We start from the raw sequence: 27,454 nt of genomic DNA on the forward strand, positions 1-27,454 counted from the left end.
GATGATGATCCCCGGACTCCGATCCAGCAGAATGTCGGGGAAGAGTTCCGTCAGCACGACGGCGTGGTGACGATCTTGATGTTCTACTGTCGCAGGGCTTCGCCTAAACACCACTACAATATTATTGAGGACTATGGTGGAGAGGGGCACCGCACACGGCTAAGAGATCAATGATCAACTGTTGTCCCTATGGGGTGCCCCTGCCCCCGTATATAAAGGAGCAAGGGAGGGAGGCGGCCGGCCTAGGAGGAGGGCGCGCTAAGGGGGGAGTCCTACTCCCACCGGGAGTAGGACTCCTCCTTCCCTAGTTGGAGTAGGAGAGAAGGAAAGAGGGGGAGAGGAACAAGGAAAAGTGGGCTGCACCCCTTGTCCAATTTAGACCACAGGGGGGGCGCGCGCCTCCTTCCTTTTGGCCTCTCTCCTCTATTCCCGTATGGCCCAATAAGGCCCATATACTCCCCGGCGAATTCCCGTAACTCTCCGGTACTCCGAAAAATAACAGAATCACTCGGAACCTTTCCGATGTCCGAATATAGTCGTCCAATATATCGATCTTTACGTCTCGACCATTTATAGACTCCTCGTCATGTCCCCGATCTCATCCGGGACTCTGAACTCCTTCAGTACATCAAAACTCATAAACTCATAATATAACTGCCATCGAAACCTTAAGCATGTGGACCCTACGGGTTCGAGAACAATGTAGACATGACCGAGACACGTCTCCGGTCAATAAACAATAGCGGAACCTGGATGCTCATATTGGCTCCCACATATTCTACGAAGATCTTTATCGGTCAGACCGCATAACAACATACATTGTTCCCTTTGTCATCGGTATGTTACTTGCCCGAGATTCGATCCTCGGTATCTCAATACCTAGTTCAATCTCGTTACCGGCAAGTCTCTTTACTCGTTCCGTAATACATCATCCTGCAACTAACTCATTAGTTGCAATGCTTGCAAGGCTTAAGTGATGTGCATTACCGAGAGGGCCCAGAGATACCTCTCCGACAATCAGAGTGACAAATCCTAATCTCGAAATACGCCAACCCAACAAGTACCTTCGGAGACACCTGTAGAGCACCTTTATAATCACCCAGTTACATTGTGACATTTGGTAGCACACAAAGTGTTCCTCCGGTAAACGGGAGTTGCATAATCTCATAGTTATAGGAACATGTATAAGTCATGAAGAAAGCAATAGCAACAAACTAAACGATCAAGTGCTATGCTAACGGAATGGGTCAAGTCAATCACATCATTCTCCTAATGATGTGATCCCGTTAATCAAATGACAACTCATGTCTATGGTTAGGAAACATAACCATCTTTGATCAACGAGCTAGTCAAGTAGAGACATACTAGTGACACTCTGTTTGTCTATGTATTCACACATGTATTGTGTTTCCGGTTAATACAATTCTAGCATGAATAATAAACATTTATCATGGTATAAGGAAATAAATAATAACTTTATTATTGCCTCTAGGGCATATTTCCTTCAGCGCGCCCCCACACGCCGTCACTGTCGCCCGCCCCCGCCGACGCCCTAGCCGCCCCTGCCGTCGCCCTCGCCGGTCGGCCCCGCTGTGAGCCGCCGCCGCCCCGGCTCTCTTTTTTAATTTTTTTTCCATAAAGAGAGCATCATGAAGAATATAACTAGCACATTTAAGTCTAACGCACTTCCTATGCATAGGGATTTTGTGAGCAAACAACTTAGGGGAACAATAATCAATTTGCATCGGAAGGTAAAACAAGGATAACTTCAAGATTTTCAACATATAGAGAGGAAACTTGATATTATTGAAACTCCGACAAGCATATATTCCTCCCTCATAATAATTTTCAGTAGCATCATGAATGAATTCAACAATATAATCATCACATAAATCATTCTTTTCATGATCTACAAGCATAGAAATTTTATTACTCTTCACATAAGCAAATCTATTCTCATCAATAGTAGTGGGAGCAAATTCAACGAAAGAACTATCATGTGAGGCATAATCCAATTGAAAGTTAAAATCACGATGACAAGTTTCATGGATATCATTATTCTTTATGGAATACATGTCATCACAATAATCATCATAGATAGGAGGCATGCTTTCATCATAATAAATTTGCACATCAAAACTTGGGGGACCAAAAATATCATCTTCATCAAACATAGCATCCCCAAGCTTGTGGCTTTGCATATCATTAGCATCATGGATATTCAAAGAATTCATACTAACAACATTGCAACCATGTTCATCATTCAAAGATTTAGTGTCAAACATTTTATAAACTTCTTCTTCTAGCACTTGAGCATAATCTTTTTTGCCATCATTTTCATGGAAGACATTAAAAAGATGAAGCATATGAGGCAACCTTAATTCCATTTTTATAGTTTTATTTTATAGACTGATATAGTGATAAAACAAGAAACTAAAAGATTCTATTGCAAGATCTAAAGATATACCTTCAGGCGCTAACCTCCCCGGCAATGGCGCCAAAAAAGAGCTTGATGTCTACTACACAACCTTCTTATTGTAGATGTTGTTGGGCCTCCAAGTGCAGAGGTTTGTAGGGCAGTAGCAAATTTTCCTCAAGTGGATGAACTAAGGTTTACCAATTCGTGGGAGGCGTAGGATGAAGATGGACTCTCTCAAGTAACCCTGCAATCAAATAACAAACAGTCTCTTGTGTCCCCAACACACTCAATACAATCGTGAATTGTATAGGTGCAGTAGTTCGGAGAAGAGATGGTGATACAAGTGCAATATGGATGGTAGATATAGGTTTTTGTAATTAGAAAATATAAAAACAGCAAAGTAGCAAGTGGTAAAAGTGAGCGTAAACGGTATTGCAATGCTAGGAAACAAGGCCTAGGGTTCATACTTTCACTAGTGTAAGTTCTCTCAACAATAATAACATAATTGGATCATATAACTATCCCTCAACATGCAACAAAGAGTCACTCCAAAGTCACTAATAGCGGAGAACAAAAGAAGAGATTGTTGTAGGGTAAGAAACCACCTCAAAGTTATTCTTTCTGATCGGTCTATTGAATACTCCATAGTAAAATAACACGAAGCTATTCTTTCCGGTCGATCTATCCTAGAGTTCGTACTAGAATAACACCTTAAGACACAAATCAACCAAAACCCTAATGTCACCTAGATACTCCAATGTCACCTCAAGTATCCGTGGGTATGATTATACGATATGCATCACACAATATCAGATTCATCTATTCAACCAACACAAAGAACCTCAAAGAGTGCCCCAAAGTTTCTACCGGAGAATCACGACGAAAACGTGTGCCAACCCCTATGCATAGGTTCCCAATGTCATGAAACCCGCAAGTTGACCACCTTAACATACATCAGGTGGATCAATAGAATACCCCATTGTCACCACGGGTATCCCACGCAAGACATACATCAAGTGTTATCAAATACTTAAAGACTCAATCCGATAAGATAACTTCAAAGGGAAAACTCAATCCATTACAAGAGAGTAGAGGGGGAGAAACATCACAAGATCCAACTAGAATAGCAAAGCTCGCGATACATCAAGATCATGCCAAATCAAGAACATGAGAGAGAGAGATCAAACACATAGCTACTGGTACAAACCCTCAGCCCCGAGGGTGAACTACTCCCTCCTTGTCATGGAGAGCGCCGGGATGATGAAGACGGCCACTAGAGAGGGATTCCCCCCTCCGGCAGGGTGTTAGAATGGGTCTAGATTGGTTTTCGGTGGCTAAGGCTTGCGGCAGTGGAACTCCTGATCTAGGTTTCTTTCTGGAAGCTTGGGTATATATAAGAGGTGTTGGAGTCGGGAATAAGTCGGGGGGGGGGGGGGCCCCCGGGGGGGGGCCGGGGGGGGGGGGGGGGGGGTCCCCGAGGCGGGCACGAGGTAGGGGGCGCGCCCAGGGGGTAGGGCGTGCCCCCCACCCTCGTGGGTGCCTCGGGACTCTTCTGGCGCATCTCCGATACTCCGTGGGCTTCTTCTGGTCCAAAAATAATCTCCGTGAAATTTCAGGTCAATTGGACTTCGTTTGGTTTTCCTGTTCTGCGATACTCGAAAACAAGAGAAACAACAGAAACTGGCACTGGGCTCTAGGTTAATAGGTTAGTCCCAAAAATCATATAAAATAGCATATAAATGCATATAAAACATCCAAGGTTGATAATATAATAGCATGGAACAATCAAAAATTATAGATACGTTGGAGACGTATCAGGAGCCAGCCTGCCGTTGATCCGAATAGGGTTTGGTGGCGGTCGCGTGGGCCAGTGACGGTGCCGAAGCTTTCGGACACCGCGGAGGTGGTACGTCTGAAGAAAATATGCCCTAGAGGCAATAATAATGTTATTATTGTATTTCCTTATATCATGATAAATGTTTATCATTCATGCTAGAATTGTATTATCCGAAAACATAATACTTGTGTGAATACATAGACAAACTAAACGTCACTAGTATGCCTCTACTTGACTAGCTCGTTAATCAAAGATGGTTATGTTTCCTAACCATAGACATGTGTTGTCATTTGATTAACGGGATCACATTATTAAGAGAATGATGTGATTGACATGACCCATTCCATTAGCTTAGCACCCGATCGTTTAGTATATTGCTATTGCTTTCTTCATGACTTATACATGTTCCTATGACTATGAGATTATGCAACTCCCGTTTGCCGAAGGAACACTTCGTGTGCTACCAAACGTCACAACCTAACTGGGTGATTATAAAGGAGCTCTACAGGTGTCTCCAAAGGTAAATGTTGGGTTGTCATATTTCAAGATTAGGATTTGTCACTCCGATTGTCGGAGAGGTATCTCTGGGCCCTCTCGGTAATACACATCACATAAGCCTTGCAAGCATTGCAACTAATAAGTTAGTTGCGAGACGATGTATTACGAAACGAGTAAAGAGATTTGCCGGTAATGAGATTGAACTAGGTATTGAGATACCGACGATCGAATCTCGGGCAAGTAACATACCGATGACAAAGGGAACAACGTATGTTGTTATGCGGTCTGACCGATAAAGATCTTCATAGAATATGTGGGAGCCAATATGAGCATCCAGGTTCCGCTATTGGTTATTGACCGGAGACGTGTCTCGGTCATGTCTACATTATTCTCGAACCCGTAGGGTCCGCACGCTTAAGGTTTCGATGACAGTTATATTATGAGTTTATGAGTTTTGATGTAGCGAAGTTAGTTCGGAGTCCCGGATGTGATCACGGACATGACGAGGAGTCTCGAAATGGTCGAGACATAAAGATTGATATATTGGACGGCTATATTCGGACACCGGAAGTGTTCCGGGTGATTATGGAGAAAACCGGAGTGCCGGAGGGTTACCGGAACCCCCCCGGGAGAAGTAATGGACCTTATGGGCCCTAGTGGAGAGAGAGAGGGGCGACCAGGGTGGGCCGCGCGCCCCCTCCCCCTCTGGTCCGAATTGGACTAGGAGAGGGGGGGCGGCGCCCCCCTTTCCTTCTCCCTCTCCCCCTTCCTTTCCCCCTCCTAGTAGGAGTAGGAAAGAGGGGAGTCCTACTCCTAATAGAAGGAGGACTCCTCCTTGGCGCGCCCTAGGGCCGGCCGGCCTCCTCCCCTTGCTCCTTTATATACGGGGGCAGGGGGCACCCCTAGACACACAAGTTGATCCACGTGATCGTTTTCTTAGCCGTGTGCGGTGCCCCCTTCCACCATACTCCTCGATAATATTGTAGCAGTGCTTAGGCGAAGCCCTGTGACGGTAGAACATCAAGATCGTCGCCATGCCGTCGTGCTGACAGAACTCTTCCCGGACACTTTGCTGGATCGGAGTCCAGGGATCGTCATCGAGCTGAACGTGTGCTAAAACTCGGAGGTGCCGTAGTTTCGGTGCTTGATCGGTCGGGCCGTGAAGACGTACGACTACATCAACCGCGTTGTCATAACGCTTCCACTGTCGGTCTACGAGGGTACGTAGATCATACTCTCCCCACTCGTTGCTATGCATCACCATGATCTTGCGTGTGCGTAGGAAAATTTTGAAATTACTACGTTCCCCAACAACGTCACCGTGTCAGCGAGGAGGACGAGCATGTTTGTCGCTACATGGTTGCGTTGGAGGGCAGGTTCGACAATAGCTGGCAGGTTCTTCAGGGATCTCACTACAGCTATGATCCCGTTATGGTTCCTTCTCTTTGGGTGTCCGCCGCCCGCGTCGATACCCATCGGGCGCTACAGTTCTAGCTGTATTAGCGATGCTATATATATGATACTATTCGAGGTGTATTAGTGATAATATTCGACGATGTACGGACGCAAGAGATGATGTAGTTTTGCTTATTGAATGCAAGTTAATTTGAATACTAATTTATTTTACGATTTGGTTTTCCTTATTGAATGCTCAAATTGGAAAACTACTCCTACTTTGTATGCTAAAATTAAACACTCGATATGTCCTTTTTAGAAAGATAATTAAACGATATTTCGGGTTGACTTTAAGTCTGTCGAGGCTCCACCATATATGAGAGAGGACGAAGAAGCCCGACTGTTGTCGTGGGGGTCGTTTCTCCTTCTTCTCCGGCTGCTAGACCTTTGTTATGCACTAGAGGAAGAAGGAGTAACGACCATCACCGACGATCGCAAATGTCAGAGAGGAATCAGTGAGGGAGAGTCTCCACCATATAGACTCGGCAGACCGATAGTCAACCCGTGATGAATAATAATGATCTATTTTAATTTTTATAGTACATATATTGAATTGTACAAGTTTAATCTTTGAATTATGAACATAGGAAATGTCGTCATCGGACGACGAAATTCTCCCGGGAGAGTGCAGCTGGTGCAATGACGACCGAGGTCTGTGCGACAGGCCTCACCTGGACGAAGATCGGCGCTTCAGCATTAAGCTCCGGGAGACCTTCGATGTTGAAACGGTATGCAATGACGAAAAATGTTTTCTCGTAATTAAGCATGACTTCAACTATTTCAACGTGTAATTTTCATCTTTTACAATTCGAGTAGCTTATCCCATGCCATGCAAGACGCTATGTCTTGCAGAGGATGAATTTTGAAGACCATGAAAATTTTGAAACAAAGAAAATTCACCTAAGGACCCATCATGATGTGAATTTTGAAGTAAATCTGTATAATTCTGAGAGCGTAACCCATTTTGGTTGCAAAAATTGGGAAGCACTTTGCAAGATGTATGGTTTTTATGAGGGTATGCTTGTCACCATGGATCTCCGTGATCCTGACATCGACCAAGACAATATGGACATTTGGGTCCTTGTTGATACACTTTCAATTCTACCGCCATGTGAGTTTCTCAAACATAGTTATTAACTAATTTATATTGTTTATTTCAAAATATATAGTTGACAACTTATTTCCATTGAAAGCTTATTTTCTTTGTTCAAACAATGTGCGGAACATGGTAGACAGAAACTACTACACTGATGGCTCTGAGTTAACTTATCAGGAGAAAAATTATCTGGTCGAAGTTTGTACTGATCTTAAAAATTACAATATCTATTATAAAACTCCTCCATATTATGGTCAATACGTGTCACTAATGCATGTGTTGAACTACGGTAACATCCATGTAGATGCCATGGTAAGATTTTTTTACTATTACGACATCCGTACATCTTTTGCATAAATTGTTTTAAAACGTAACTACACTGCTAACTACAAAGTTATTACTATGTTTTTCAACAGAAAAACCCGAATGATTGTGTGCCTCATCTGATGTATCAGAATGGCCGCCTCGATGTTTTGGACATACGGCCAGGTCATGCTACGAATCTCATCTGTCCATATCGGATTTCTAAAAGAAGTGGAGACATGAAAATCACAGAATGGAGAAAATGTATGGACTGTCGTAAGGAAGTTCTTGGAAGCAAAAGGAAGCGAAGCGCAAGAATTGGAGATAGGATGATCTCCATTCTCCATAATGGAGAGTCAGGGCCTATATTGTTTTATGCTATTTTACTTTAAAGAGAGCATTTAGGTCCTACCTAATACTGATGATCATGTGCTAAGAACAATTAAGTTGGGTTGGTTCGATAACTATGAGGATGATAATCGTATGACTTGTTATTAATAACGAATAGAAGTTGTATGATGATGATTAGTAGGACTTGTTATTATGATGATGCATGATGCGAGCATGAAGAGTTTTTATATATCAGTGAGTGAAATGAACATGGATTATATTTAAGTGAAGGCAACATATGGTGCATGTCGAAAATATTACTAATCCAAACTTGATCAAGTTAGGATATTAGTATTACTTTCGACATGCATCACACATGTTGCCTCACTTCAATCTAAGCTATGTTTAGGCATAACAGATGACCCTTTTTCTATTAGTGACGATCTGTGAGCGACTGATCCGCCCGTCTGGTTATTTCAATCTACAGTCACGAAGATAGTACGTATTTCTTTTTGATCTAAAAAGTCTCATACAATGTGTCGTGTGAGTTTGAAGCATGTGCCAGTCACTTGTTTAATAGTACTACCAGTTTTATCAGCTTCGGTCAGTGGACACTGGACACACGGCAGTAAATGAAAACAATGATAATCTTAAACTGTCTTTCAAGCCAAGTTAGTGTTTCAGCGACTTTTACTTTCGTCCATCAGTTAAGATGTACAACAAAGTGAAAGCTAATGGTACTTCATATAATCACCTCACCTCGAGTAAGCGCGTGTACCACACTCAATATGATATATACTCTTTCTTTTCTTGGGGTGAAATATGATTTATACTCTCTCTTTTCTTGGGGTGAAATATGATTTATACTCAGGGCATCCACAAGACAAATTGCTACGGCTAAAGTCTGAAAATGATGCTACGTATTGTATTCATTTTACTTCTCTCACTCAACGCCTATATATATGGTAGTAGAAGGAAATTATATTATTATTGTCAATGCGCCGAACTCTATTGCTTTCCACGTGTTTATGGGCAATGATGCACCGCTCTGATTTGTTTTATGTGCATCAAGGACAAGTAAACTATCTAGTACACGTCAGGACGACTTATACTATCGTCCTTCCTAACCGGCGAAACAGACTTTTTCTCCATCTTGGCCCTTCTAGGTCAAAAGATTCCATGAAGTGGTTAAGGTAGCTCGCTAGGGACATGGAAATCACTAGCCAAACTACCACGGTACCGCCGTCCACCCCGAAAACTGTTTGTCTAATTAAAGCAGACAGCTGATTAGTTAAAATCCTTAATCGTGGCTGGTGTTTGATGCCTTAAAGCTGGCAAGGTCATAGCGCACGCGGCCTAATGAGTTGATGGAGATCTAGAAGTAATCAAATGCGCGTGCCGAAATGTAGCTGATAGAATATCTCATCGAGCCTCCGAAGCATCTAGCCAGCTACTACTAGCTAGATTTCGTTGTTTTTTTTTGAAAGAACCGGTGTATCACCGGCATTCATATATTAAGAGGAGAGAGGCGGGAAATATGATCATGATCAAGTGATCATGGTGGATTACAAGACTTTGGCTAGATTTCGTTGTTTGCGAAAGGAAAATGGGACAAGAAATGTGAGAAGATCTTCGTCTAAAATGCAGTACATCCATCTGGGTTTAGTAGTTCTTCTCTATTGTGTTCATATTTTCATCATGATTTTAACTGATAAAATAAAAAATATACGTAAAAAGCTGATTGGAAACTAGAATAAAATACAAATACAACAATATGTTTTTAGTGACACGTATTATTATTTTGAAGCCAAATATGTGGTCAAACTTTGACCTAATTCTTGCCAAAAGAAACTTTGACCCAAAATATAATGAGACTAATAAATCTAGATGGAGAAAGTATGGTACAAGGAAAATGCCTTTTTGTGTATATGACATTTAAAAATGACGGCGTATTTTTACATAAAACTAGCGAAAGTTAGGTAATTTCGGCAACTAATTGCCAACCAACCGTCGGTAGCCTGGTAGGGCGCCCTACGGGAAGAGGTAGCACGATACAAGCGGGCCCAGGTGAAAGCGACAGGGGGGCGACGGCCAAAACAGGCCAACCTTTTTTTCGGTAAAAGGGGCCACATAGCTCCATTTTCAAAATGAAAATAGGAGTCTGGATACAACAAATTCAACACCCAACACATTTTTTTCTCGGACCTGATGCATCACCTCACCAAACTGAAGAACAACCTACATCCTAGACATATAACCACATCTATAGGATGCCAAGCCACCCACTACTAGGAGAGAAACAAACTTTTAACATCTATTACATTTTTGCACATCGGCCAGAATAGTAAAGCAAGTCTGCAATATGAATGCACTACAGAGCCGCCCGACTTCAGGTTGAGACAAAGCACAGTCTTTGAGCAGAAGGATTCCACCCATACGCTCTTCTGTAGATTTTGTTTGCTACCTGAGATAGCCTCTTGGAAACCTCCCTAAGCATTTTTTGCACTTCTTTTTTCTGCAGAATCACCCATGAATCCAATAGAGAACACAGGGTAAATATTACATTGATGGGGTTTGAAAGGAAAACACGTTGAAAACAGGATTTGTTCCTTGTTTTCCAAATTGTCCAGATCAAAGCAGCAGCGCCAATAGAAACCACAGCCCTATCCTTACCAGAATAGGTTGGTATCCAGTTTTGACAGAGATCGAAGAAAGATAAAGGTAATTTTGGGTTACCCAACAAACCACAAATCACATTCCATAAAAATCTAGCAAAAGAGCATGAAAAGAACAGATGATCAATGCTCTCAAGGACACCGTAAAACTTGCAAAAATTTAATCCTTTCCACCCTCACCTAGATAAGTTATCCTTGGTTAGGATCCTCCCTTTGATCACTAACCATATAAACGCTTTTACCTTTAGAGGCATTCTCAACCTCCAAAGCAGTTTAAAAGGAAAGGCAACCACTCTAGCTATAAGGTAGTGATAAAGCAATTTAACCAAGAAGGATCCAGATTTTGTTAAAAGCCATTTAACTTTGTCAGGCTCCTCTGACAGAGTAACCTGACTACACATATCGAGTAATTCATTCCATATCCTAAGAGTTTCTCCATAAAGACATCTCCTGAATCTAATACAATCAAAATCCTGGTTAAAGACTTTTGCAACAGTAACATGTTGACAGAAAGTTAAATTATACAAGCGAGGGAAAAATTGACAAAGTGGCTTTCTCCCCAGCCATGTGTCCTCCCAAAATCTCGTCTTACAACCATTACCTACCACCCTATGACAGCAAGAATAGAAGATATCCTTTATACTCAACAATCCATTCCAAAAGTGGGAATTACCCGAAGATGATTCACATTGAGCCAAAGATCTCCTCCTCAAATATTTGGCTCTAATCATCTCCTGCCAATCCCCTTCCTCATTCTCTAATCTCCATAACCACTTACATAAAAGGCAGATGTTTTTAATTTCCAAATTAGTAATTCCCAAACCTCCCTGATCTCTAGGTTGGCAGACGTCCAACCACTTGACTAAATGATACTTTCTCACTCCATCCCTCTCTTGCCAAACCATACGAGTACGGACAAAGTCCATTCCCTTACCTACACCTTTAGGTAGTTTAAAAAAGAAATTAAATGGCTAGGAATATTACTCATACAAGTCTTAGCGAGAGTAATCCTATCGCCCATTGAAAGCAAGCCCCCTTGCCAGGTAGCTGCTTTCTTCTCAATTTTCTCTTCAGCTGGTTTCCAATGCGCATTATGCAATTTTTTAAAATCTAAGGGAAGACCTAAATAAGTAAAGGGAAAGTCCCCCACCGCACAAGTGAAAATTTGAGCATATTCTTCTTGTTTCAAGAAAGCATCACCAAAGCAATGGATTTCACTTTTTAAAAAGTTAATTTTCAAAGCTGTCAAATGCTCAAACACGCATAGAATGACTTTAAGGTTTCTAGCCCCTTCTAAGTCATCTTCAAAGCAGAAAATCGTATCATCCGCGTATTGTAAAATGGTAAGACCACCCTCATACAATCTAGGCAAAACACCCTTAATAAACCCTTGTTCTTGTGCCCTTTGAACCAGGGTAGCAAGAACATCAGCAGCAAGATTAAACAATAGTGGGGAGAACGGGTCACCCTGCCTCAGTCCTTTCCTAGTAACAAAATAAGGGCCAATCAAGTCATTTAACGTTATAGCTACTTTACCATTATGAATAACCGCTTTCGTTCAATGAATAAATTTATCAGGAAACCCCTTCATTTTCAGCGTACTAAGCATAAAGTCCCAATTAATTTTGTCATAAGCTTTCTCGAAGTCAACCTTAAAAATAACAGCAGAGCATTTATACTTATGAAGTGAGTGAAGTGTCTCATGCAGAACAACGACATTATCTAAAATATACCGCCCTTTGATAAACGCAGATTGTACCTTAGAAACCGTCTTGTGAGCCGTAGCCATAGCTCTATTGTTCAAGACTTTGGTAAATAGTTTAAACGGGACATTGAGCATGCATATAGGTCTATACATTTGAATCCTATCCGCCCCTTGACCCTTAGCTAACAAAGTAACCGCCCCATAGTTTAGCCTAGAGATATCAATCACATCATCATAGAAGTCATGAAAGAGACTCAGCAGATCATTACAAATGAGGTGCCAAAAGGTTTGGAAGAATTCAATAGGCATACCATCGGGACCGGCAGCTCTATTATGCCTCATAGAAAAAACTGCCATTTTTATCTCATCCAATGTAAATTTACCAACCAACTTACTTTTGTCCTCATCAGAAAGCATATCTTCTAGAGGAATGTTTAAGGAAACCGGGAGTAAATCAACATGCCCAAAGAGCTTTTTATAAAAATTGGTCGCATATTTAAGGAGCTGCTCATCCCCTTGGATGATCCCCTTAATATCTTTCCTGGATGAATCTAATTTTTTTACTTCTACGCTTCCTACCGCTAGCTTTAATCATGAAGTACTTTGTGTTACCATCACCCTCCTTAATATCTTTCTCTTTAGACCTCTGGTACCACTTAATCTCCTCTCCCCTAAGGATCATATTCAAATCAGTTTGCAACTGATTTCTCAAAACATAGTCAGCTTCTGAAACTCCAGAGAGCTAACCTCACCATACGCACGTATGAGTTTCCTGTGTGTGTCTGCAAATTTTATTTTATCTCCGAAACGGAGCTACGATGCGACGACATGCTGTCCCTGTACCTCCTCTCGTTTCTCTGTCCCTGTGTTCTCGCAGAGAAACCCTGCGCTCTCTGCATAATTTTCCCATGGCTATTCTTTTCAGATTACTATATGGCTATTCGCAGACTGCTGGTGGTTTGCACCCGTCAGAGTCGCGCAGAAACAGAGTTAATACTAATCAGCAAAGAACCAAAGGCATGGACTGGTGAACTGTTTTAAACAGGGTGGGTGATGGTGATGAATGTACATGTACTCTACATGTCACTGCTCCAAGAACCAAGATGCTCATCCAGCCCTGCCGTGTTACAGACTCAGAGTGGTCCATCACATCAAAACCGCAAGCAACCGACGCGGAATCCCCTTCCCCACACCACCAGCCCGGTCCCTCCCGAGCTCAAGCTCTGTTCCTCTCTCGCGCGCGGCCATTTTGGTTCACTTTGCGGCGCGATCTCTACTATGCAATGCACGTGCACTCGCTAGGCTTCAACCAACGCGCACCAGCTTCGTCTTCCTCGCGCATCCCTGGGGGTTTGTTTCTTCTAATCAGCAGTTAATTTGTACTCGTGGCGAGACCCGAGAGAAAGAAGCGGCGAGGAGAAATGGGCGGTCCGTCGTAAGCTGGCGCATGCATGCAGCTCCCGTCCTGACAGATTTGGGCTCTGCAACCGCCGCGTCCACGTTTCGCAAGCGTTTTGCTCGTGCTCATCACTGTGGGCTTTAATTGCTCGCTGCAGGCTACGGCTGGAGCTGGATGCGGATGTATCTGTACGCTACAGCTCATCACTGTGGGCTGTGCGCCTGTGCCGTAGTATGCAGCGGCGCATCCAAGGGGCAGGCTTGGATGGGCTCAAGCCTGCCCTCCAAAATCGAACACTTTTTTTTTACTACTACTCATCACAGCAGCCCAGCCCAGAAAACACAGGCCCATCTACTCAGCAGTCAGCCCAGCCCCTGTAAACGCTGGTGTCGAGCAACCAATTCGAGCGTGCTGCAACACATCTCGACGCCTTACCCAGCCACAGCTCCGCCGCACCGCACCGCAACCCTAGCCGCCGCCGGAGCACGCCGCGACGCCGTCGACGGAGAGCACGCCGTGACGCCGTCCACGGAGTTCACGCCCACGAAGAGCAGCACGGTACGCCGCGACGCCGTCGACGGAGCACACAGCCAGGGCGCCACCGACGCCGCCGGAGCCAGCCGTTGGGACCTCACCGGCCGTTCGTGGAGCCCACCGGCCATCCGCAGAGCCCTGCGTCAAGGGATCGACTGCTCGGGGCGCTGGCTCATCAGGTCCAGTTAAGAGGTTATTTTTCTCCTACCCAACGCTGCTCATACTATTGTTTTTTGCAGAAATTCAATAGCATAGTTGGCCTGGGCTTCTAGTCATAATCTGTGAGTTATTTCTATGTTTTTTGTAGAAATGAAAAGAAAGACTTTGAACAATTGGTTTGCAAGCACTTCAAACACCCCCCGTGGCAACTTCATCTGTTGAGCGAATTTTTTCAGCTATGAAGATCATCAAAACAGATTTGCGCAATAAGATCTCGGATGATTGGCTCAATGACTTAATGGTGTGCTATTGTGAGAAAAGGATATTCAAAAGTATTCATGATGATCAGATCATGATACAATTCCAGAAAAAGAGTGATGGGAAAGCTCACCTGCCTCGTGAGTATAATGTGATTGCTTAAGAGGTATATCTCATTTCTTTTCTAGTTCTAGTACTCAACTTTGTATACAACTGTTTTGTCGCAATAAACTAGCTACTTTTGGACAGATGGCATGGCGCTTGGGATCTGAAGCATATAATCTATATAGTTCTACAGTAGCATTGGTTAGAAGCAAAACCGGCATCATTGGTTTCGTCTTCCTTTTTGTTGCTTCTGTAGTACTTTATCTATTGCTGTGTGAATTGTATGCTTTGGAATCGAAAGTTTGTGGTATGACCAAATATGTTACTACTTACTAGTATTGCTGTTGTAAAATATCATGTCGTTTCAGGCTCATATTTGGCACGTGTTGGCTGTTTAAATTGACCATACCAATTTTTACCTCAAAATTTGACTACTTGGAAAAAATCTGAGAAAACTCCTGTAAATACTTCATGTGACTACTATAAATCTGGGAAAGTTTGAGCATCTTTGGACAAAGGGATTGATATATTAACTTTGAGCCCCCCCTCCATTTCCTTTCTGGATTCGCCTACTATGCAGTAGTACCTCCGAAAACTTTATAATATGTGCTTGGAAACGAAAGGAACCGTATACCTGCAAACGTACTAGAGACTACAGCAACTCGCGGAGCTTTATTTCGGCCTGTCACTCGCGATTCACAGTAGAAGCAGGGAGCCAGCGCAACGTGTCGTCTATTTGGTCATCCCGTACCACGACCTTTAGGATTAAGAAACGTAGAAATCGACCATTCGCTGCACCCCGCCCATGGCAAAGGGCCAAAGGCAAAGCCAAAGCCAAAGCCGGTCGAACTCCTGTGGACTGTGGGCCGTCGATGGGCGCGGCACGCCTCCCTCCCGTCCCGTGCCCGACCGTAGACGAAGCCGCCGGAGCTGGACGAAGGCGTCCGGTCGTTGTGTGTTGTGTCCACAACGAATCATGACCAGACCAAACGTGAGGGAACTCCGGCCCGTGAAGACGAGTTGTGTCGCACGCGCGCGCGCTCCATCGTTGACCCGGACCCCCACCGGCACCCAGGCCCGCCCGACACGGAGCGTCTTCGTGGGGAGCGCATGTGTTGTTGCCTTGTTGCTCGCTCCCGAGTCCTGGCCTAGCTAGGAGCACGTACGTACCCTAGGTTAGGTAATCTCCGCCGTACCGTGGAGTCTTTGGCTGCACGGGGAAATCGTGGCCACAGTGAGGGCGCGCGCCAAGACCGGATTTGCCGGACTGCCCGTGGTCGGATTTCACCACCAAGTACCAACCAATCTTCTTGTCCTAGCTGCCACAGTATTTCTTTGATTTGAAGAGGATGGTTTACCACTCGTGCGCCCGGGCAAGGTCGATTTCAAATGCTAAGTTGGTGTGCGTGATTCTGATCGATGTTGTATCGCTTGATTAGAGCATGTACAACCGATCGTCTTAAACCAACCTCAAATGCCCGGGCAGACGGTCTGGTCAATAACCGGTCAAAAAAGAAAATGACCCAGGCAGGCTCCTCACACCGGCCCTAAACAACTAGATACCCCTCATATCCCAAGGTTGTTTGAAGTGCGGTCAATGTTTTGCCTCCGATTGCCATGGAAGAGGACCACCATGCCTTTACTCTTTGGATGTCAAACCAATTATCAATGAGCAGCTCAGCCGGAGAGAGCAAAAATGTAAGCATTGCCCAAATAGGAATGGAACAAGACCGAGCAAAATTCTAAGCATGGCCCAAATACGGGGGGGGTGTTGTGGCTCTGTGGCCATTCTTGACCATGGAAATGACCGTGCGCACAAAATTCACTTATCACGATTTGCCGAATGAAGTATTTAAGCTACGGTGGTGCTAGGTATTTCAGATTGGCATTTTCATGACCATTCTGTTTACTCTTATAAATTGAGCATTATATGACAAACACTGACGAGTATGAACTTGATGTATTGAGCTCTCAAAATATGGTATCCGGACCATTTTCATTTATATGCACATCTTTACAAAGATCCCGAAGGAAGAAAAATTCCATAAGATGTCCCACCTTTCACCCGTTGCCAGTGGTTCGATCCATCAATCGAGAGAGCAATATACCTCCAAATGATATATATCACGCTTTGCGAGCATTATCGCGTCGATCACCTACCTGCATGTCAACCGGGCAGGTCCACTAAGCGGAAGCGTTCCTAGCGGTTTTAGGAAGCTGAAGCTTCCATGTGGTTTTTGAAAGCATCCGGATGGTTTTTTCTTTGCCTGTTTTTTTTTGCTTCTTGGCGTTTTCTTTTCTTTTTTGCTATAAACTTTCCTCTTCCTTTTCTTTTGTAAATTCACCAATATATTTTTTTTGCATTTTTGAACTTTTATAAAATTCAAGAACATTTCCTTTAGTTTGAATGCACTCGCATTATTTAAAATTTTTGAACCCTTCTCAAATTCTCAAACATACTGTTAAAATTTCTGAACACTTTCAAAATCCACGAACACTAATGAATCGGTGAACATTTTTTATAATACATGAATATTTTCTACTTCATGAACATTTTTAATTCCATGAACATCTTTTGAATTTGTGAAGTTTTTTAAAATTCCACAAACAATTTTTGAATTCATGAATCTATTTTCAATACGTGAGCATTTTCCTTAAATTCGTGAACATTTAGTAAAATCCATGAACTTCTCTGAATTCTCGAATATTATATGAATTTTGAACTTTATTTCAAATCCGCTAATATTTTTTAAATTCAGATACATTTATTTCAAATTCATGTGCATTAAGTGAACATTTTTTTAATATTCAGGCATTTTTGAACTGCAAGTGTTTTTCATATCCATGAAAAGTTTTCTAAATCCGTGCTTTTTTTAAATCATCAATTTTATTTAATTAAAATGAAACCACTTGAAATAAAAAATATGAAGTGATAAAAATGATTTGAAAGTAATTCACTGTACGGTCGCTAGGGGGGAGACTCACCTCCATCATGGAACGGGAAGATGGTTCCCCCCACCTCTCCTCTGGCGGCCTCTAAGGCGATCCATGGCTTCTCCAGCAAGATGCTTGTAATCTTAAAGGATCTTTTCCGCGGCAAGAGTGTTCGAGTCTTGTTGATTTATATAAGGGTCTGGCGCGTGCCATCTTGGAAAGGCTCGTTTATTATGAAAGGACATTTGGAATGGGGATATTATTATGAAAGCTTTTCCTGAACTTCACTCATTTTCTTATGAAGATAACATGTGCATTACGCAGGCTAAACACTCCATTATGATTACAACATGTTCCAAATGCCTCTATCTGTTGAGGCCCAGCAGCAATTCCATCGGATGCCTATACTTCTGGATAATGCGAGCTCACATACTGAACATGACAAATGGAAATTCTTATGGGGCCATGAATGTTTTAGTACCAAGAAGGTATATACTGCACTGATTGGAAATAATACTCCGCCTGCCCCTTTTAAATGGATCTGGAAATCTTGTTATCTCCCTATAAACACATGTTTTTCAGCTGACTTTTTTTAGGCAAGTTTTTGAGCTGACTGATGTTAAATAAATGATTCGACGCTCATGCTGTGCTGGCCGGGCTGGCAGGCCCGAGCACGACGCGGCCCGTGCCGTGCTGGCCCGATCCGGCCCAAGTCTCAGTACTACCCACCACCCTCCGAATCAGATCATCATCACTCTCGAACTCTGCCGTAGTGTAGCACAGCACACTCCCGCGGTCCCACCAGCTCAACTCAAGTCGGTAGATCCGTCCAGCCGCCAGCGCCCCCACGCCATTCTCCGCCGACGAGAGCTCCGCCGCAGATTTGCTCCCCCGGATCTGCTGCCGAGATGGTACTTTTCTTCCTTCCCCCAACTCTCCCCGAGCGCCCCGCGCGTTCTTGGATAAGCCAAACACGCCGCGTCTCTTCAGCTTTAGCAGAGCATCCGGTGCGCGTCGATTTTCTTTTGGCGAGATTAGTGTAGCATAGCTATGGTGGTCAAATGCGGTATGGTTGGCCAGTAGAAATGTTGAACACGACTGGCTTGCAGGTCCTATCTGTAACTGAATTTGCTATGTGGACGGCAGCTGGTCAGTATTCACCAATCATGCAATTTGGGAGCAAGATTTGGTGAAGTTTTCTCCGGTTTGCCTGGAGGATTATGTTTTCCGCCTCGCCCGGGTAGTTTCAGCTTAAAATGGCAGATAGTAGTTTGTAGCATAGAAATGAGAGATAATTTCACATGTTTGCTTTGTTTAGAGCTGCAAGTTAAAAGGCAGAGGAGAGTTCCTGAAGTCACAGCATATTTATCATGTAATTTGCTTCCCAAATGATGGCTATTAATGGTAGTGTTATGGTCCTTTTTAGGATAGAGAAGCCAAGAAAGAAGGTTTCAGGAAGTATCTTGAATCCAGCGGCGTGCTCGATACTCTCACGAAAGGTTTGGCGTTATGTGAAGTGCGTATATCTTTGTAAATTGCGGTCACGCACTGGCTAATTATGTCTACTTCTTATGATGTTGCAGCTCTTGTTGCGTTGTATGAGGAGAACGACAAGCCATCATCTGCAGTCGAGTGAGTTGAATTGAATTTTGGCATGTTTATTTTCTTGACCGATATAGTAAAGGAGTGATTCTTGTAATTGAAGCCTGGTTGGGTAGCTCTTACTTTGCTTAAAATGACAGCAAAATAATGTGTGTGGGTCGATATTCATGCTAGGACTAAGCATGCTCATATATCTCAGGTTTGTTCAGCAGAAATTGGGTGGTCCATCGATTTCCGACTATGAAAAGCTCAAAGCCGAGAAGTTGGATTTGCAACTGAAGTATAATGAGCTTTTAGAGACTCACAAGGAAACAAGTAGACAGGTAAACATGCTATCATGTGTGCAAAATACTCCTAATGCCATCAAGGAGTACAGATTATGCAATGCCACTTTACCTATTTACATGGGAGTCTCAGCTTCTAATGCATATTTGGATATCATAAAGTTGTGAAATAGCTAGGTAACTATTCCACATAGCTAACATTAGGACAGCTGAATGGTGGGCTGGGCTGTGTGCGGTGTGGTGTGCTCTTGCCACTGGAATATCAGTATTCAGTACAAGCTGCTTTACTTGTTAAGTAGTTATTCACAAAGCTACAGAAAAATAAGTTCTGTTAGATTAAATAGTTTTTTTAGATCATCTAGATGGAAATAGTTGCCTTACCATTTCCAGTCGAAGCACAGTTTACATTTGAAGGATGAACTGCAGGAGATGGTCTTGTTAGAAATTGGACCCAACCATTAATATACATTTCTCTTTGCAGTTGGAGGAACTTAAGAATTTGAAGATCGACGCACCTTGGAACTAATGGAACCAACAGGTGTTGACATAGTAGGTGTCACCAAGCAAATATATATGCCTCTTCAGTTTGGATCACCAAGTCATGTAAAAAAGAAACATTTCTTGGCTAAACTTTGCCAACCATGTGATGTAATGCATTATACGCTCCTTAGTCCCTTTGAATGACGTGCGTGTTCCACTCAAGACCAGAAGTACCAACACCTTCATGGTCACAGCTGAACTTCAGCACTATGATTCTTACTGAAGAGTGGAATCAACTCCAAGTATAATATTTGATGTTGTAGAGCAGTGCTACTGTTTGTGTTGTAACATATTTTTTCTTCCATGTATAAATTACCTGGTCAATAGCTAAAATTGCCAGGTCAAGATGTTTATAACTTCCCATTTTTGGTTATGTACATAGTTTGAAAATTTTCCATGTGTAAAAATAGAAATGAGCCATGGCCTAAATAACATTTGCCATGAGTGACAAAAGCAATGAAGGGAGATTGTCAACATAATACAGTATATTAGGAGTATATAAGAAACAGAAAACGACAGTAAAAACAGAGAGGGTGCATTTTTGGTGAGGGCGTTGACAGCAACCACCTTTCTCTCTCATGTCTATAAAATCATCATCACCAATAGCCCCACAATTCCTAATATGCAGAAAATGATACACGAAAAAGCACGGAAAAATTACAGCCTACAGGAGTTGAATACATAAATAAATATCATTGTGTACCCTGGGGATTCTGCGCACCCTGGGTATCACCCCCATCGAGATGAAGGCCTACCACGACATGTTCGCAGCACCAATTCCACCGTCTCTGCTCAAGGCCATCGCTGCCCTGGTTGATCGTGAGATCCCAGCGTGCTTCGCCCCCTCGGCGCGCGATGCTGTGGCCTGCAAAAGCTAGGCCTGCCGGTCCGTCCATCGTCGATCCTTGTCCATGGATCACGGCCTTAAGATTGCGGTTTGGGATGTTCGCAGCCTTAATTCGCACGCTAGGCGCAGTGCCATGCGCTCGCTGCTGTGTACTACTGGCGCCTTCATTGTATGCCTACAAGAAACTAAGATGGCATTGGTCTACTCGCGACATCCTCGGGTCCGAATTTGAGGACTACACCTACCTCCTGGCCGACGGCATCATCCTCGCCTGGAAGAGTGGGGCTGTCACAATCTCGGACCCCTTGTTCACCCAGAACGCGCTCACAGCCAGGGTGTCCGCGGCCAATGGGACGCCGTGGTGGCTGACGACGGTCTACGGACCTCATGTTGATGCTGACAAAATCCTTTTCCTGCAGGAATTGCGTGACATACGTGCTGTGATTTCAATCGCATCTACCGAGCCGACGACAAAAACAATGGTGGTCTAAACCGCCGCATGATGGGTAGATTTCGCCCTGCCATCAATGACCTCGAATTGAAGGAGATATACCTCAACGGACGCTGCTTCACTTGGTCGAACGAGCAATCGCCGCCTACGCTGGTGCACCTCGACCGCGTTCTCTGCATATCCGATTGGGAAGACGCACACGGCGAGCGCCATCTTTGCTGCCTTGCTTCGGTCGTGTCAGACCACTGTTCGCTGCTGTTGGACTGCTCCCCCATGCCGACGGCCCACAAGCGCTTCCACTTCGACGATTATTGGTTGCGACTGGACGACTTCCATGACATCGTCGCTGTGGCTTGGGGCTCGGTGCACGACCACGATCCCTTTCAACAGCTGGTCAAACGCCTTCAAGCCATGGCCCACCGCCTCACGGGTTGCTGCGCCAAGTCCACGGGCAACATCCGGGACAAGCTTGCCATCTCCCGCGAGCTGATCTCCCACTTCGACAAGACCCTTGAGGATCGTGTGCTCTCGCCCCCGGAGGATTGGTTGCAAAAGCAGCTCAAGCTCGCCTACCTTGGCATGGCATCCATGGAGCGCACGATCGCCAGACAGCAAGCCCGCATATCGACCCTCAAAGACGGCGATGCCAGCACAAGCTTCTTCCACTAACAATGCTCTTACCGCCTGCGGAAGAACTGCGTGCATAGCCTCACCGCGGACGGGCATGTGCTCAGAGATCATGAGGATATGTCCCATGCGACATTCTCGCACTTCGACGACTTGCTGGGTACTGCCGTGGCCCGGGATCACACCCTGGACCTTTCCCAGGTCATCGCACCTGGCGACCTAGCATGCCTAGAAGTGCCTTTCAGCCTGGAGGAGATATGGGAGTCTGTCAAGCGCATGCCGACGCGCAAGGAGCCTAGGCCGGACGGCTTTACCATGGAATTCTTGCGCGCTTACTGGAGCGTCATTGGGCAGGACATCCTTGATGTTTTCGAGCTGCTCTACATGTTGCGCGGGTGCGGGTTCAGCAAGCTTAACCAAGCTCTGCCAACCTTGCTGCCCAAACGCGCAGACGCCCACAAGCTCGGCGATTACCGCCCTATTTTCTTGATTCACATTGTGGCCAAGATCTTTGCGAAGGTCCTATCGTTGCTCCTTGCTCCCAAGCTCGACACTGCTGTCAGCCGCAACCAGAACGTGTTCATCGTCGGATGTAGCCTCCACGACAACTTCATTCTACTCTGGCAATCTCTCAAGCTGCTGCATCAACTTGGCGCATCTAGAATCATGCTCAAGCTCGACCTCACGCGCGCCTTCAGCTCCATCTCCTGGCCCTTCCTCTTCGAGGTTCTGCGCCAGTATGGGCTTGGGGATCGCTTGAGGGAATGGTCGACCATCCTCCTGTCCACGGACAATACTCGTGTCATGCTCACTGGAGTCCCCAACCCCACGATCTGGCACCACCGCGGACTGCGCCAAGGTGACTCCACCTTCCCGCAGCTCTTCGTGCTTGCGGTGGACACGCTTGGTCGACTAATGCGCTGCGCCCTCCAGGCCGGCATCATGGAGCAGCTCCACCCCCGTCACGCCATCCCGACGATTTCTCCCTACGTTGATGACGTGATTCTCTTTTGCCACGCCACGACTAATAAGGTCTCCGTTGTCAAGGGCATCCTAGACGTGTTTGGCACGGCTTCTGGACTCCAGGTGAACTACACCAAGAGCTCCGCCATGGTCCTTCATGGCGACGATTCTAGTGCGCACCTGACTGTGCTGCTGGGGTGCCCCGCGGTGGACCTACTGGTCACCTACCTCGGCATCCCGCTCACTACTCGTCGTCCCTCCGCAGCCCAGCCGCAGCCTCTTGTCGACGCGATGGCTGGGCGTCTCCCAACCTGGAAGGCATGGTTGATGAACAAGGCCGGACGGCTGGCGCTTGCCAAGTCGGTGCTCCGTGCGATTCTGATACACCAGCTGCTCGCGCCCGCGCCCCCAAAGAAAACCCTGAAGCAACTCGAGAAGATTCAGCGTGGTTTCCTTTGGGCCGGTCGCGCAGACGCCCATGGCGGTCACTGTCACGTGAATTGGCGCCGGGTTTTCCGCCCGATCGAATATGGTGGCCTAGGTGTCCGCGTTCTCGAGCGCACTGGGCTCGCGCTCCGGCTTCGATGGCTCTGGCTTGCGCGCACGGACACTAATCACGCATGGCAGGGACTGGACCTGCAATTCACCCCGGAGGAGCGCGCGCTCTTCTACGCTTCCACGACCATGGCGATCGAGGACGGCACGACCACCCTCTTCTGGGAGGACCGCTGGCTCCGCGACCAGTCCGTCTGCGAGCTAGCGCCCATGCTCTATCAGTGCATCCCCAAGAATCGCTAGAAATCGAGAACGGTGGCGGAGGGCATCACCAGCAACAACTAGGCGCGCGACATTCACTACGCCCTTGGCTTCCACGAGATTGGGCAGTACATGAGGCTATTGCACTTCGTGCAGCATGCCGCGTTGTCCAACGAGCCAGACAAGCTTCTCTGGAGTTGGACGGCCAACGTCGTATACACCGCATAGTCCTGCTACCGGGCCACCTTCCAGGGATCGACGGTCTGCCACTCTTGGAAGCTCATATGGAAGAGCTGAGCGCTGCCGAAAGTGAAATTCTTCTATTGGATGGCAAACCAAGACCGACGCTGGACTGCGGAGCGACTCGCACGCCGCGGCCTGTAGCACCACCCGCGGTGCCTTCTATGCGACCAAGAACCGAAGACAATCCGGCATTTGCTGCTCACGTGCCCTTTCGCTAGGCAAACATGGCACGAGGTCCTCTCTTGGCTGCGCTTGCCGGCACCAGCGCTCGAGCACGACGCCTCGCTCATGGACTGGTGGCTTCGCGCGAAGGAATCCACACCGCCAGCGCTCCGCAAGGCGCTGAAATCCACTGCGCTTTTGGTGCCATGGATGATCTGGAAGCATAGGAATGCGTGTGTTCTTGACCATGTGAACCCATCACTCAATGAGCTCGTAGACAGGATCAAGGACGAGACCAGATGCTGGGCAAAGGCTGGGGCTCAAGGGCTCAAGGGCTCAGGGTCGTTTTGCCATCATCTTGGGATGTCCACTGAGCTGTGTAACATTTGCCTCCTAGGAGGATGTAACTTCCCTATCTTTCCAATGCAATGGAACACAAATGCCCTTTGCGTTTTCTCAAAAAATAAATGAAAAAATAAATCAGTTGAGGTAGATACACTTTTGTTTCTTTTATATTGTACGTACTTATTTACATCTCCAATTTTTCTGTAATTATATGAATGGGCGCTGCAATGCAGAGAGTTTACCATCAGCTGTCATAATAGAAAAAGGCTATGCTCGGACAAACATCAAGCCCATTGGACCCAGGAAATAAATCAGTCGACATACTGCTGCACTACTTCCCGACAACCTTATATCAGGACTCACCTATTGGATTATGGCCAGTATATCAATTAGTTCATGCAAATTTGTCTTTCATACTATTTTGTATCTCCATATACTTATTTACCAAAGATGTAGAGGCTTATAAACGAAAAAAGCTGGATTGCTAACTTGGTCCACATAATAATTACATCATCATTATCTCTTTCCAAGGAAGAGTAGAAAGGGAACAAGATCAAGGAGCATCAACCACCCACCTAACGACGGAGTAGCTCCTCTAGAATATTGGGGCGAATGATCTTGAGATGCTTAAAGCCACAGTCAGCGTGACTGCCTTCAAATTTTGAAAAGATTTGAGGAACCTGTAGCATACCTCCTTAAGCTTGTCACAATCATGCTGCTCAGCCAGTGCCAATGTAGTCGCCGCTGTACCTACATCCATGTAGTTGCACAGCATATTCGCGCAAATCAATTTGAGCCTCTCCAAATTGTATCTGTCTGCCGCCACAAACAGATGTTGAGCCATCTCCGTGATTTCACCTTCATCTATATTAGGCAGTGTGTCCGTGTAAATAAAGTGGAGCATCATCTTGAAAACCTTGGCTTCCATGTCATCAATCTGTATACACTTTGCATCATTCTCCATCATGGGGCCGAAGAGCTGCGCCATGAACATCGGCGACCGAGCAGCGAGCAGATGCTTATGGGCCACAAAGGCGAAAATGTTTTACGGAACCATGGTTCAGCCGAACCTACGCTCGACACCATTGGTTTCTAAACACTATTCATGAGGATTCATGCATCATTAATTAAAAAATGCAGTTGACATGCATGTCTATTCATGAGGATCCATACATGGTTGATTAAAAAATGCAGTTGACATGCATGTTACATATCCACATGTAATAGGATGTTAAATCGTATTGCATAAACCATAGGTTCGGCTGAACCATAGTCCTAAATTACGTCTCTCGCCACAAAGGTCTCCCCGCGGACCTCAAAGGTCACGTCCCCGGACTCCCCGGTCTCCAAAATACGGCCAAGTTGATGAGCCATGTCAGAAGGCGGCACGATCACAAATTCTTGTGTTGTGGGCTGCTTTCGGATGAGCTTGGTGACGCTGACATCGCATCTGACGCTGAAACAATCGTCTTTAAGATGCGCCGACTTTTCCAAATCGGCCCTTGTGATGAATCTGTGAGACGTGATTCCCTGCCCACGCGCACATCATATGGACGTCATGTATGGCGTCGTGTGATTTGGCACCGGTTCGCCCGCCTGGTCCAGCAGGCTAAACCTGCATCTCATCTTGATAGCTCGCTTAGCATCAACATCATCATCATCATCATCATCATCAGTATCATAACTATGGCCGACAACATCAGCGTGGTGAAGAAATAGAGAAAAAAGATATACAGTGGGTAGAATCTCTGTCGAAACCATCAAGGTAGTAAGAGCATCTCCAGCCGCGCCTCCAACAAGGTCCCCTAAGCGATTTTTCGATCGCCGGCACCAAAAAATCGGCCCAGTCGCGCCCCAAGGGCCCAATTTTCGCCGGCTCGGGCCGAAATTGGCGCCGGCGTGCCCAACCCGAACCCGGCACGCTGGGGGGCGCCGGGCGTATCGTTTTTGGCGCGAAAGAGCCGCGGGCCCTCCTTGCCAGCGACTCGTCTCGCTTCTCGCCGCTTCGTCGTCCTCATCGCCCCGTTTCCCGCGGCGAATTAATGCCAAAGCTGTCGCGCGCTGCCGCGCCGGTCAGCCTTCGCCATTGATGCCTCACGGGCGACGCAGTGAAGGCGTGACGACGCGCGTCCCCGCGCATGCCACGCGTAGACGAGGCTGCCACGCGTGCTCGCGCCGCCTCCGCCTATATAAGCCGACCCCAGCGCGCCGGTGGCACGCACAGAGTCTCCACGGCCGACGCGCCCTATCTCCCCTTCCTCCCTCTCCCCTCGCCGTCCCAGTTCGTAGAAATGGCCGAACGATTCCCAGGCGACGGCGCGGCGGTGAACGTGTTCGGCCGCCGCCGCCTTCACGAAAACGAAGCTCGGCTCCTCTACGAGGCTGAGTACCCGGTCCCGCCGGACATGCGAGTGCCCGGGGCGTGGAGAATCAGCGCCGGCGGGGTCCCGGTGCCACCACCGCCCACCGGGGCGGCGCGTCGTGCGGAGATCGCGCGTATTCGCGCCTCTCTGCCGCGGGCGGCGAGGGAGGGGCCGCGCTACGTCCCCGACAGCCCGGTCTAGGAGCCCTACTTCCGCCACCGTCACGCCGAGCAGCTCGAGGCCACCAACGGCGCCGTGCCCTCCGGCAGGCTCAACTCCGAGGGGCGGCGCCGATGGTGGGGCGTGCCCGGCCGCACGCTGGAGGCCGTCCTCGAGTACATCGAGGGTGGCAACACACCGAGGCTGGAGTACCCCTCCCCGCCGTCCTTCTCTCAACGCCGTGGGAGTTCGTGGACGCCGAGGCGCATGGACCCCGGGGCGTCCTCCTCCTCGTCCGGTCGGTCGACCGGCTCTCCCACCCTCCGCCCCGTCAAGCCGGAGCCCCAGGAGCCCAGGACACGCCTGTCAGCCGGCGCACCCGCAGCTCCGGTATCCGCATCGCCG

At 46.3% G+C, this 27,454-nt stretch overlaps 1 protein-coding gene, 1 long non-coding RNA gene and 1 pseudogene across 2 annotated transcripts; 2 read left to right on the forward strand and 1 right to left on the reverse strand.

Moving 5' to 3' along the window:
* The first annotated feature begins 14,107 nt into the window (after positions 1 to 14,107).
* On the forward strand, positions 14,108 to 15,146 carry LOC125534274. Its single transcript, XR_007294437.1, has 3 exons — positions 14,108 to 14,443; positions 14,559 to 14,834; positions 14,918 to 15,146. It is a non-coding gene; the product is annotated as an uncharacterized LOC125534274 (long non-coding RNA).
* Positions 15,147 to 18,475: 3,329 nt separating this feature from the next.
* Positions 18,476 to 20,506, forward strand: LOC125534275 (c-Myc-binding protein homolog). The gene is made up of 5 exons (XM_048697538.1): positions 18,476 to 18,618; positions 19,134 to 19,206; positions 19,291 to 19,339; positions 19,509 to 19,632; positions 20,075 to 20,506. The coding sequence occupies exons 1-5, from the start codon at positions 18,616 to 18,618 to the stop codon at positions 20,117 to 20,119; spliced, it is 294 nt and encodes a 97-aa protein (XP_048553495.1). The 5' UTR covers positions 18,476 to 18,615; the 3' UTR covers positions 20,120 to 20,506.
* Positions 20,507 to 25,102: 4,596 nt separating this feature from the next.
* LOC125538101 lies at positions 25,103 to 26,288 on the reverse strand (annotated as a pseudogene).
* Positions 26,289 to 27,454: the final 1,166 nt, after the last annotated feature.

Source organism: Triticum urartu, chromosome 2 (genome assembly GCF_003073215.2).
Source record: "Triticum urartu cultivar G1812 chromosome 2, Tu2.1, whole genome shotgun sequence".
NCBI classification, from domain to species: Eukaryota; Viridiplantae; Streptophyta; class Magnoliopsida; order Poales; family Poaceae; genus Triticum; species Triticum urartu.

Bases quoted from the DNA above. Each gene is read 5' to 3' on its own strand.
- LOC125534275 (XM_048697538.1), top strand. The intron at 19,340-19,508 runs GTGAGTTGAATT...CATATATCTCAG, and splicing joins AAGCCATCATCTGCAGTCGA to GTTTGTTCAGCAGAAATTGG. The intron at 19,633-20,074 runs GTAAACATGCTA...TTCTCTTTGCAG, and splicing joins ACAAGGAAACAAGTAGACAG to TTGGAGGAACTTAAGAATTT.